General features: G+C 30.0%; 1 protein-coding gene across 4 annotated transcripts in view; it reads left to right on the top strand.

The window, feature by feature from the left end:
* LOC145252725 (CCR4-NOT transcription complex subunit 6-like) overlaps positions 1–13,000 on the top strand; it is a 268,803-nt gene that overhangs the window by 248,383 nt on the left and 7,420 nt on the right. For 3 of the 4 annotated variants that reach the window (XM_080112578.1, XM_080112577.1, XM_080112576.1), the window contains 6 exons: positions 1,778–1,935; positions 3,747–3,901; positions 4,980–5,128; positions 6,407–6,637; positions 8,216–8,393; positions 11,540–11,957. In XM_080112578.1, coding sequence (XP_079968704.1) covers positions 1,778–1,935; positions 3,747–3,901; positions 4,980–5,128; positions 6,407–6,637; positions 8,216–8,393; positions 11,540–11,816 — 1,148 coding nt within the window. In that variant the 3' untranslated portion in view covers positions 11,817–11,957. Of the gene's footprint in view, positions 1–1,777; positions 1,936–3,746; positions 3,902–4,979; positions 5,129–6,406; positions 6,638–8,215; positions 8,394–11,539; positions 11,958–13,000 lie in introns of those variants that run through there. The other variant, XM_080112579.1, reaches the window with a different exon arrangement.

The raw sequence follows: 13,000 nt of genomic DNA, 5'->3' as shown, positions 1-13,000 counted from the left end.
GTTCATGTATTTTGTGTGATTGTCTCTAGTTATGAATATATTTATAACAGTCTTTGTGTATGCGTGTGTATTCATATAATAACAGGATACAATTCTATGGAATGTACATTGGAGGAGAGGAAAAACTGCAATATGAAGATTCTTAGAACAGAAGTCTTTCTTGTATTTACAGCCTTTATTTTCCAATGCTTCCCTATTGAAAAAGGCACACTAGTATTCAGTTCTACATCTTAATTATCAACCAACCTCCCTTGTTGGGAGGCATCACGATTTGTTGACTGTCTTTCACAATCTCTGATTGCCAACTCCTTGTAGAAACTTAGTTAAGTCAGTTTGTAAATGTAAATCTAAAATTCATTACATCATCACTACACGGAGCCTAAAGATCCTTGCTGGTTTTTTGTCACATATCTTTGTTTATGTTCTAACATTCTTAGTGGTAACATAACTATCAGAACGACATTTCATTCATCAAATTTTATTTCTGAAAACTATTTAATTTAAATATTTTTATTCTGAAGCATAACTTTCCGCGTCAAACATTTTTTTTTTTTATCTAAACAACAATCAACTATCAGCAAGACTAACCAGTATTTTCTGAGAAGTTAATATAACAAAATTAGCTAGCCACATAATGTCCTGACGTCCCCAACCATATTATTCAATTTGCTTCAAAATATTTTTATTTTTTTTAAATCAGAACCTTATTTTTACTTATTTTCTTTCTAAATAGATACTAGGTGGTGGCTGAGAGTCAATCGCAATAAAGATTATCACTGCCAAGGAGTAATGTTTTCAAAGAACAGAATTATTTTCCCTATAGAATTCTATTAGACACCTTTATTCAGCATTAACTTACCCATAGACTGCTGATATGCCATGAAACAAACTTTTTTCTGTTGATATTAAAAAGCTTAGTGTTTGATTGATAATGTCTATCATATCCTTAGGTTTCTTATGACTGATTGCATACCCAACCTCACAATCCACTTGTCTAGTGCTACCAGATCAGGCTGCCTGAAGATACTAATTTCTTGACCTAAAATACACCAAATGTTGGTGTTATTTTTTTCCTCTCCATTTACAAAACTTAATCATGTCCTGCAAAGTCAAAAATAAAGTTTTCCTCTACAAAAATAATCAAACCAAACATGAATAAATATTTTAATACATAAAGAACTTGAAGCACAAATTTTTTTTCCAAAATTACGGAATTCTACATTAAATAACCTGAAAAGAAGTTGGGACAATTAATCCGAATCAGAACTTTTGGGGTATCAGAATCAGGAAAATTTGTACTCATTTTCTGATTCCAAAAAATAATTCTTTTGATTACTTTTGGTTTAAAACCTAATTTTTCATGACTTGTATTAATATTTATTGATTTTTAAACTACTAGTAAAACTAAAATCTATAGATCACCCCACAAGCGTATTTGTACGTTTGTGAAAATATATGAACACATTACATAGGGTTTGTTTTGCTTTTTTACCATAATCTGATCCACCCGCTAAAACTATATTTAGAAATTTAAAAAGAATTAGTAATTGTATCAGAATCAAGGAAAAAATATTGGCATCATCCCATCCCTAGTTGATATGCTGTAAAATAAAACCAAACCATCACAGACCATTTGAGAAATGCCACATCTTTCCTCATTCTTTCCTCCCAGTATTTTTTAATTCACTTTTGATTAAATTGAACAAAACAGAAACACAGTTTTATTTTCTATTTTCTTTTCGCAATGCAAAATTGTAATTCTCTCTCTCTTTTTCAGCTGTATTCACAGTCATGTGCTACAATGTTCTCTGTGATAAATATTGCACACGTCAACTCTACGGGTACTGTCCAACTTGGGCACTCAATTGGGAATACCGTAAAAAAGGCATCATGGAAGAAATTAAGCTTTACAATGCAGATATCATCAGTTTACAGGTAAATAAAAAAAAAATTTTTTTTTTAAATCAAAAAAAATTTTAGTCAGTCTTTTTTTTTTTTTTTTTTTTTTTTTTTTTTTTTTTTTTTTTTTAAATGGCCTACACCACCCAAATTCTAAATATAAGTTTTTGTATTTAAATTTATGTAGAACTAAAATACTTGTATCAGAACAGATAAAATTAATTCCTTCAACAAGTTTTGTACCATTTTTTTATGTCTGTCCTCTTATGAAGATTAAAATCAGCATATGATACTTAAATCATTGTGTTCATGATTTCTTATTCCAATTTTAATCAAATTTCATTACATGATTTGGATTCTAGAAATTTTCTAAAATTTTAAGCTTAAGAGGCCTTAAGAAGAAATTGAAATTCATGGCATCTTGCTTAATATGTATCTAATGACTCTATATCAAATTTGATACGAATCTGAAAATCTTTGTATTTTCAATTAGGACTCATTGCTCATATGTTAAAACCTCTAAGAAACTGGAAGTTAGGAAATCTTTATTAATTAATGTCTAATACCTATTGTCAAAATTTCACAAAAATTGCTTCTCCCCTTCTTTGCTTAAAATTAAATATAGCCTATATTACAACTACTTATGCCTAGCAGCTGTATTCTAAACTTCATAATGACCGATTTAGTTTAGAAGGTGTTTGGGGTTGCAGTCAAGTCATTTTAGTTAATTACACATTTTGTTTTACTTAAAGCTAAATAACTCTTATATTCAATTTAAAGACTTATCCCCTTTGCTGATTTTTATTTTTAGGTGATTATATAAAAGTATTTCATGTTAGCAATCGTCTGGGCCATGCAATCTAATTTTTCAAATTGTAATTAAGTATGTCATATTATAAAAAAAAAAAAAAAAAAAAAAAAAAAAAAAGTAACACATCAAGATTCACTTGTCAGAATCAAAGTTTAATTTGTCAGTTTAAATGCTATTTGAGTCTGACTTTAAAAATTTGACAAGATAAATATGTTAGATATAAGCATCACATTAATTGAAAACCCAGTAAAACATTTCATAAACCAGTTTTTATTATTTACATTTAACTTGGTTTACATCTTTGTAAAGCCACTCATGCATCGAGTATTGTTGCCAAATTTGGGCTGGTGCACCAACCACTAACCTCTTCCTCTTGGATAGGGTGCAGAAAAAAATCACCTTTAATATATTCCACAGTCTGCAAAGCTCCATCTTTTGCATTGCTGTATAACATTTTCTAATTGCGTTTTACACGCACTTCCACTGAATGTGCTTCGATGAACTTTGTGCACTTGTTACCCTCTCAACAAAAATACCTTGAACCTACCGGGCTAACAACAAAATTCCATCCCTTTACTATAAGGATACCTCAGAAACCGAAAGATCTTCTGATAGCTTCCTTTCTCAGACCGTTGGCCTTTGGAAGTCTTTGTTTTCTCAACTATACCAACTTATAGACATTGAAACACAGAGGCATTGCGCATGTTTGGGAAAAAATCTGGCTCAGTCCAACAAAGGCAATAACCATTACAAATAGGTATGAGTAAAAAAAAAAAAAAAAAAAAAAAAATTATTCACTACTACATAAAGAGTGAGTAAATATGCACTAAGTATTCACCCCTCCCCCTTCTTGTATACCAGACAATAAGTCTGTAGCTAGTTAGTTCTCTTTGGTGTTGATGCATACATATTCTTGTTACAAACAAAAATGTAATGTTTTATAAATTGGAGATTCGAAATTTACACTTAAAGGGAGATAACTAAGAAATCATTTTAATAATTTAAAACCTTTTCTTTTTTTTTTCCTTTCCTTCAGGAAGTGGAGACGGACCAGTTTTACAACTTTTTCCTTCCGGAACTGAAGAGAGAGGGGTACAATGGTATTTTCTCGCCAAAGTCCCGTGCACGAACAATGAGTGAAGGAGAGAGGAAGCATGTTGATGGCTGTGCTATTTTTTTCAGGCAGGCAAAGTAAGTGATGTCAAATATGAGAAAAGTTTTTTTTTTTCTTTTTTATATAGGAAGACTCTTCCTGTACTTGTGAAGTACATAACAGTCCAGTAAGGTGCATATCATATAATTACATTTTCAATCAAAATGGGGCAACTAACGTTAAATAACAAAATTAAGATTAAATTGAAAGTACATAATCCAATGAGAATTTAAAAAAAAAAAATTCTGCATATCATAGAAAGGTTTAAATTTAGGGAGTGTGTCATCATAATTCTGTTGGTATTAGTCTAAGATCCACTCTCTCCTGAAATTTTTTTTGTCATGTTCACCCCAAACAAAGCACATTGCCACTTGCACATAAGGGGTTAGTATTTGGGACCATATTTAGATGAGTGAGATGTTGGTTTACATTATATTTAAACTTCTGCGTGTCAGTACAGGTAACAATGAGGAAATGAAAAAATCTAGCAGTCCGAAGGAAGAAGCTATTAGAGTAGGTGTTCTGCATCTAGGGACCTCTACAGTGAAGGGATGGGATTTTGTTGCTAAGCGAGTTTGTCAGGGTATGTACATTGAGGGGTGGGGGTACAAGTGCAATGAGTTCATTAGAGCTCATTCCATTAAAATACTTTTAAAAAAGACAGGGATACAACATTGTGTTGATGGGACAGAAGTTGGAGTTCAGTTGACAGTGTGGAACCTATTAGATTTTTTAGACCCTGTCCAAGAGTGAGAATAGTAACTGTCAAGATTTCATCTCTCAGTTAAATATAATCGTTCCTTTTTAGGGATGATTTACTTATGAATCGTCTGCCTACATATTAATATACAAACGATTTGTATACAAATCTCAATCGTAATTTCAACATAAAATTATATAAAGGTTGATATGCCCATAAAACGCAACAAATAATCTGGTAATTGAAAACTCCATCAGTAACTCTGATTTTTATAAACATGCCTGTAAAGGTTCAAATGGTTAAATATAACTTTATTCTTCTAAAAGAATTAAAACCTGTAATTTTATGTATCATTTTTTTTTTTTTTCTGAAGATAAATTCCAAGTGTTTTTTTTTTTATATTTTTATTTTTACAGATTTTGTTTTGTTAAAGAATACTTAATAGAATTCAATCAGCTTGCGATGGCCAATGCAGAGGGTAACGATGACATGCTCAATCGAGTAATGACAAAAGATAATATTGGTTTGGCTGCTCTACTTGAAACCAAAGAAGGCGCTTATGATAGTGAGTACAGAAAAATAGATTTTCTTTTTAAAACAATTATTTGAATTTATTTAATGTTTTATGGATGAATCCAGATTCATGCAAGTATGGAATCAGGGTTGTAAAAAGTTGCGAATTTTTTACAATTAAAAATATTGTTTTGAATGTAAAAGTTTAAATTGTAAAAGAAATGGATATTCAAAGGATTTAAGTTCCTATGGCATTCCAAATATTGATGGAGAATACAGTCAGCATGGGAATAACCAAAGCATAAAACATAAAAAAGCAGATGACATTAAGCATGCAAAGTATTAGGTTATTTATTTATTTTATTTTTTTTTTCATAGAGCCCCTCAAAAAACTATTAAAAAAAAAAAAAAAATGAATGAAAGAAAAGGTGGCTTTCAACTGTAAACTGCTTCAAAAAAAATCACAGGACTGGTTTGGGATTTTCCATTAATAGTCATGGGAACTGACTCGATATAAGACCTGAAATTCTCTTACAAATACCCATCATTTTTATCTCTATGTATTGCAAAACTGTTCAGGGAATTTTACCTGTCCTGGGAGGGGTATTCTTCTAGATTTATAGAAATCTATTAGCAGAATACCCTTTCTGGGAAGATTTTAAATTCATTCAGGTGTCTCCTCCCTAAAAAAAAAAAAAAAAAAAAATCTGCAATTGCAATACACATAATGTACACAAGCAAAGATGATAGATACGGCAGAAAACAACCAAACCAATACACCAAAGGATTCCTCTTTTCAAAACCAGAATTCTTTTAACTATGAAACCAGTTTACTCGTCTTATCTAATTTTTAATTCACAGAACAGTTTTGCATCGCTTTTGTGTTACGATAGAAATATTAAAATGAAAATTAATGTGCTCCTAAGCCTTATACTTGGAATCTTTATTCCAATTTAAACTAAAATCCATGAAATGATTTTATTTCTTGATGAATTTCTAAAATTGTAGACTAAAACTTAAAGGTGCGAAGAAGTTAAAATTAAGAAAATCTTTAATTTATATTAATTATGGATCAAATTTAATTCAAATCCAGAATACTTCATATTTATATTTGAGTTGTGACTAAATTATAATCCTAACGATGCTTCAAAATACTCTAAGAAACTGAAATTTAGGAAATATTATATTTACAATTTCATAAAAATCATAAATATCTGAATTTTCACAAATATTTTATATTCCTACATGTCCGCAAATAAGAAATAGAGAAAAGATATAAACACACACATAATTTTTTTTTTTTTTTTTTTTTTTTTTTTTTTAATCTTAGGTCGGTCTTCTGAGCGACACTGCGGACAACCAGTCCTGGTGGCAACAGCACACATTCACTGGGATCCTGAATACTCCGATGTCAAATTAATCCAAACAATGATGTTGATGTGGGAACTGAAGCATATCATTGAGGAAGCCTGCCTCAGCTATGGACAGTCCATTCCTGCAGCTGATAGTAATTCCATTCCCTTACTCCTGTGTGGAGATCTCAATTCACTGCCAAATTCGGGTAAGTGTCTCTTCTTGCTGGTGGAAGTCCATGCACATTATCGAACACAAGCTAACTCTCAGGGATGTCGGTCCTCACCCCCCCTTTTTTTTTTTTTTTTTTTTTTTTTTTCTGCCAAACCGCTCTTTATTTTTCACCATTATTTGGCTGGATTTTCTTTTCTTTCTTTTTTCTCTCTCTCTCTCTCACTTTATCTTTCTTTTTTTCTATATTTCTATCTTGATTTCCTTTTCCCTTCGAAAATATTAATGTTGTGAAAAATTAGACTTTAAAATGATTCATGATGGGGATAGAGGTATTAGGTGACTTGTTTTTGGTATCTGCCCCTTCTTTCCATAAAACTGAAAAATTCATCTCAAGTTCAGCGTTTTTAGCGTTAGCTACTCACATCCTTGTAACACTATGATAAATATCCTCAAATGGCTGCCTGTTGCTGATTTTTTTAAGGCCAAACTAGCGGGGTTGTCCGGGTGTTTAGTTGGTGTAGTAAGGACCTCCAGGTGGAGGGTGCAGGGAAAAATAGTAGGGGGGGGGGATCCCTGGGTGTGTGTAGGTGGGGTGTAGTAAGGAACCGGAAGTGTTAGTAGCGGGGCGTGGGGAAATCAAAACAACAGTAGGCAGAGGTGTTAAAAAAATAAAAAATAAAAGGTTATAGACAGGCAGACTCAAACCTGTAACGCAAAGGAGGAAAAAATAAAAAACCCTGACGCCTTAGTTGATGTCTCCATGGCGCAACCAGAAATCATGAGCGTCGGAATTAACCGTAGTCAATTGAAAAGGGAACGATGACTTGATAAAATGGCGACGCAAAAATCGACCCTTTCTTGTACAAAACAACTGAATTTAGAGTGAAGGAATTAAGGTTTTGGGCCAATTTTTCGATATTTATCGTCCGAAGGATCGAGGTTTAAAACGATTCCGGTTTCATCGCCTCTGTCAAGTTTTTGCATTATACACACACACACACTTTGCCTTGAAATAGCAATGTTCAATTTGGGTGTGTGAATTGTCACAGTCACTTTTTTTTTTCTTTTTTTTTTTTTTTTTTTGCATTTGTTGTATGTAGTGTGCTTATTTTTGGAAAAGATTACTTATTGACAACACTTTGATTTTGTTAGTAATTGAAATGTTGCCAAGATTTCATTTATGTCTGATCAAAATGTTTTAACCGTTTTCTATCTGTTTCATTTCTGTTAAATTATCTATATATTAATTTTAAAAAAAAAAAAAAAAAAAAAATGTATATATTGGTATTATTTGGATTCGTAAATTGGCGAATAGAAAATCATTTCTGACTTTTAAATTAGCAGCAAATTCTCCATTCATTAACAAGTTGAATGTTTGGGAGTATTTTTATTCCATAATTTTATGAAGATTATATTAAGAAAATTATAGTTTTAAAATTATTTGTTTCAATTAATATTCCAATGATTAAACAATACCATAAGTAAATATTAACGTTCAAAATCCTATTCAACATGAAAAAAAATTTTTTTTTTTTTTTGATTAGGCTAATTTAACTTTTTTCTGAAAAACTAATATTAAATTTTTTTTTTTTTTTTTTTTTTTTTTTTGTAGGAGTTGTGGAGTACTTGAGTACTGGAAAAGTAGCTGCTGACCATCCGGACTTCAAGGAGTATGGTTACCGCTCGTCCTTGCGTAAAATCAGTACTGCTGAAAGCAAAGATGTCCTGGCCCACAACTTTCGCCTGGGTAGAGCTTATGAGGGGGATACCATGCCCTTCACTAATTATACGTAAGTAAAATCTGGTGCTTTTATATATGTATATACTTCTATGGAAATATGAATTTTTCAATTATATTTCACCTTTTTTTTCATACTAATCCTTAATTTATGGAGCTCAATGTAATTACAGAGCATATAACAATTCTCAAGTGTTGATTTAAAAACTCATTTCATTAGTTGAAATGAAGTATTATATGATTGGTGCATTGACCCAAATAAACCAAATGGGATAGTAGAAAAATAGATATAAAAACATTAGTTATAATCAGATATATGGAATAAATTTGAACATGAAATAGGTATTATAAATTTTATTTTTTTTATTTTTACATCAATTAGATTCTAATAATTTTATTTTGGAATTATAGGTTAAAATATATTAAACTATCAAATTAATATACGGAATTGAGGATGTGGAGTTTTAAATATTCTAAATGTTAGTCTAATTGCAATATTTAAACATTTTAAATATTAGTTTATATTAAAATACAAGTGGAAATAGGATTTATTTAAGTTAAATAAAAAAAATTTTAAATTGTACTAAATAATTTGACTAGTTTTGGAAATGATTATTAATACTTGATTGAATAATATTTGAATAAAACAATTACAGATGAAAAGTTAATTTGTAAAACTTTAAAAATAATTAAAATAAATAGACAAATAAAAAATAAAATAGTAATTAAGTAAAATTAAATATTAAGCTGATAAGTTTATAAATATATAACTCAAATTAAAATCAAATTGAACAAAATATACAAATTAATGAATAGATGATAGTGAAGTCAAATATATGTCGCTAATAATCATAAATAATATTCATACAAAAGAATAGCTTAAAGGATATCAAATAATTTATTACTTTAGAATTTACGGATAAAATATAAAATAAATTATGTAGTCTAATTTCAATATATTAGGATACAATTAAAAATAATAAAAATTGGGATATATTTGAATTCAATAGTAGATGAAATATAATTATGGAAAGTAACTAATAGACATACTATCTAATCGTTGATTTGAATATTATAATTTAACTTATATTATTGATAAATAAAACTCATAAATCCAGATTAATTTATGCTGAAATATTTAGAATGTTAATATTTAATTTATAATATAAATTGGATTAATAAATATATACTAGAATAACAATAAAACTAGATAAATAATATATTTATCAATATAATAAAAAGAAATCATTTAATATAACAAGGTTTGATAAAGGGGAAATAACTCCTTTTAATTTAAAAGTGAATTATCGTCCTTTAACTGTTTTTAAACAAATTACGCTAAAATATTACAATGGGAAATTTTATATTAAAATTAAATACGGTTAATGAAAAATAATTAAATAAAAATATAAGAACATTTTATGTAACAATAAATTTAATTAAAATAGTAATATAACTGAATTATATAAATTATAAAATTTAGATATAAATCAACAATTGGTATAACCGGAAATAAAATATTGTGTAATTAGTTTCGTATAAAATTAAATAAATACATAGAGATATGTTATATATATTATAATTACTGATATTATCTAAGTAAATATATATATAGATTAATTATAAATAATAAATTAATAAAATCCTAAACAGAATATTTTTTTAGTAGTGTATATCAAAATTAATCAATTTATTAATATGGAAATTTAAATTTTAATGACTTTAATTGAAAATTCAAAATGTAATAAAAGATAAAATAGAAGATAACTCAAACTTCTAACTTTCAGATTTTGTAATCATGCCCAAGTGCATTTTATTTAATGCATTGATAGTTGCTATTTATTTTGATAAGTTAAAGACAGAATAGATTCATTGATTGATATAATAATTTAATGATTTTGCGCTACGAAACAGTTACTGTCAAGAATTGTAAATGTCAACAAAATTGAAAGGAATAAATTGTAAGATGGTCAACATCATGAAACTTAGAATATGGACTTTTGTCATTTGTTTGTTATATATAATACTAGAATTATACCATTCCCAGCACAAATGAAATTAATTCTACACAAAGAAATTGCGCACCCTTTTCATGTCCCCTTATGAAGATTAGAAACTAAACATTAGGTTTGATCTAAATCCATTACATGATTTTTATTCTAGAAAATGTTTGATATTTTAAGCTTAAGGAGCTTTTTGAAGAAATTAAAATTCGGGGAATCTGGCTTCATTTGTGTTTGTATGGATCCAATTTTTAATGCCAACTAAACCAATTTTTAATGCAAATCTGAAATATTTTAATTTTTAAATGGGAGATTGCGCCTTTTCAAATGCAAAAAAATACATGTTAGTAGAGAGGGGGGGGGCTTACTTATGAAGTTCTCTTCTGCCCAACTCTTTAATTTAATTATAAGTTTTTAAGCAGCTGTTGATAGGCCAATAAACTGAACAAACAAACAAACAATAAGTTTTTAAAAAATAAGACATAAGTAACCTAACAAGTATTAATCAAGTTACAAGATGTAGAAATTGTGAACTCGCCAAATAAACTAATATATTCTAAGTGGATACATATGAAAGGTCACTTTAGGGAGTGATGAGCAGGGGAGGGGGTTATAAACTGTTAATGAAAGCAAATTTAAACTTCTTTTTACATATATTAGTGGCCTGGCAATGCCACAGGAGAGACAACCAAGCAAAAAAAAAAAACCCTTAAACAAAATTCATCTCTAAGTGGCAAAACTAAAGCAGGCCTGTCAGAACACTATATATGTAAATGTAGTTAAATTTGGGCATATTTTATTTGTTTAAAAATATAGGTTCTTTTTTACCAATAGACCATAGAATAAAATTATAATCTTCAAAAAGCCTGTAAATTTTCCCGTAGTTTCGTCCCATAGAACCAAAGCATTTCAATATTTAATTTGGCTACCAGTGTGTGTGTGTGTATCTATATCCATATCCAAGATTCTTTTGGGAATAGGGTATGATTAGGGATACTGGCATATTTTACGTATGCATTAATCTTTTTTGTATCTTTGGTGATTCTAGCTTTTAAAGTGTCGACTGGTGAAAATGTATGCCCAAACATGACATTGCTTAAGCAGATTATTATTATTTAGACACTTCATATTTCCTTTTGTTACCTATGCCACTCTGTTAATTTTTTTTTTTTTTTGTTTTTCTTGTTCATTTCAGCTATGACTTTAAAGGTGTCATTGACTATATCTTCTATTCCCGGGAACATATGAATCTCCTCTGTCTCCTTGGGCCGCTTGATGAAGAGTGGTTTCGCGAGAACAAGGTTGCTGGCTGTCCTCATCCTCACATCCCATCTGATCATTTCTCATTATTTGTTGAGCTGGAAATGTTCTCCCCCATACACAACGGGCGAGGCTGTGCTGTCAACAACACTGCCGCCACTACCAACAATAACAACAACAATAACAACAACCTCCACCTGAAAGTGAGATAGTGCCTCGCCCACCATCGCCCCCTCACCACCACCACCACCACCAACACCATTCATCTTCATCTATGTGCAGGCAGCAAAAGCCGCTATCGAACTCTTCCATTTTTCATGAATTTCTATCACAAATTAACATTCATTATAACATGACATGTTTTTTTTTTTCGTTAATTCTTTTTTTTTTTTTTTTTTCTCCCCTCTCTCTCTTTCCATGCAAGTGTGTGTGTGTTTGTTTCTTCCTATTGTTGCCCGGTTTTCTATTATCCCTATTTTGTCACCCACCCCCTTTTACCCATACGTGGAGTGGGGAGGGATATAGTTGTAAGCAATTATACTGGATCCTTAAAGTTTTGCCTGATTTATAAAAAAAAAAAAAAAAAAAAAAAAAGTTTTTTTTTGTTAGATTTTTATATAAAAAATTTAAGGTTTTTCTTTTTACTTGTGTGAAAATAATAGAAATAGAATAAACAGTACATGGCGAACACAAGAAACTAAGTTACTTTGTGCTTTTTGTGATATTTGAATTATTTAGACTATTGTTGTTTTGGTTCTCGGGTTTCAGATGATATAGCCTCTGACCTTCAGGTGCCTTTTATCAAACTCGGAGAATCTGTACAGAATTTCAAACAGAACCCTTAATTTTATCTATGAGAATAACTTGATGTTCTGTCAGCCCTGACCAGGTAGAGGTCTTAAGTAATTTGTGATTGTATTCTTAGTATTGTCTGTATGGAGGATTGAACTTTCAACTGCTAGAAAACTTTGTATCGATTATTATTTAGCACTTATATCTATTGTGCCACGTATACTTGCAGGTTTAAGACTTCTACCCAGTCGTGGGTGATGGAACAAGAACAAGCCACTCTCCCCCCACCCCCCAATGGATTAAATAATTCTGTTCAAAATTCCACACAGATTCCAGAGTTTGATGCAACCCATTCGGAGATCGGCAGTTACATCAGCTGAAACATGAGAATCTCATCCAAAATGAAAACAGTAGTTCAAATATTCAAATTATCAATCCTCATCTCAAATATTTAGACCCGTATTACCATGTTCTGTTAATTCTTTTTCTATCTTCAAGCTGGGATTGCTATAAACTTCATTATAGTTCTGTCCCTCCTCATGTAATATCACAACTAATAAAACCGTAAACACTCCTCGTAGAAACAAATAATGAAGGATAAATT

This window comes from Euprymna scolopes, chromosome 29 (genome assembly GCF_053919585.1).
Source record: "Euprymna scolopes isolate OS-2025 chromosome 29, ASM5391958v1, whole genome shotgun sequence".
NCBI classification, from domain to species: Eukaryota; Metazoa; Mollusca; class Cephalopoda; order Sepiida; family Sepiolidae; genus Euprymna; species Euprymna scolopes.
This window is presented reverse-complemented; position numbering and strand designations above follow the sequence as displayed.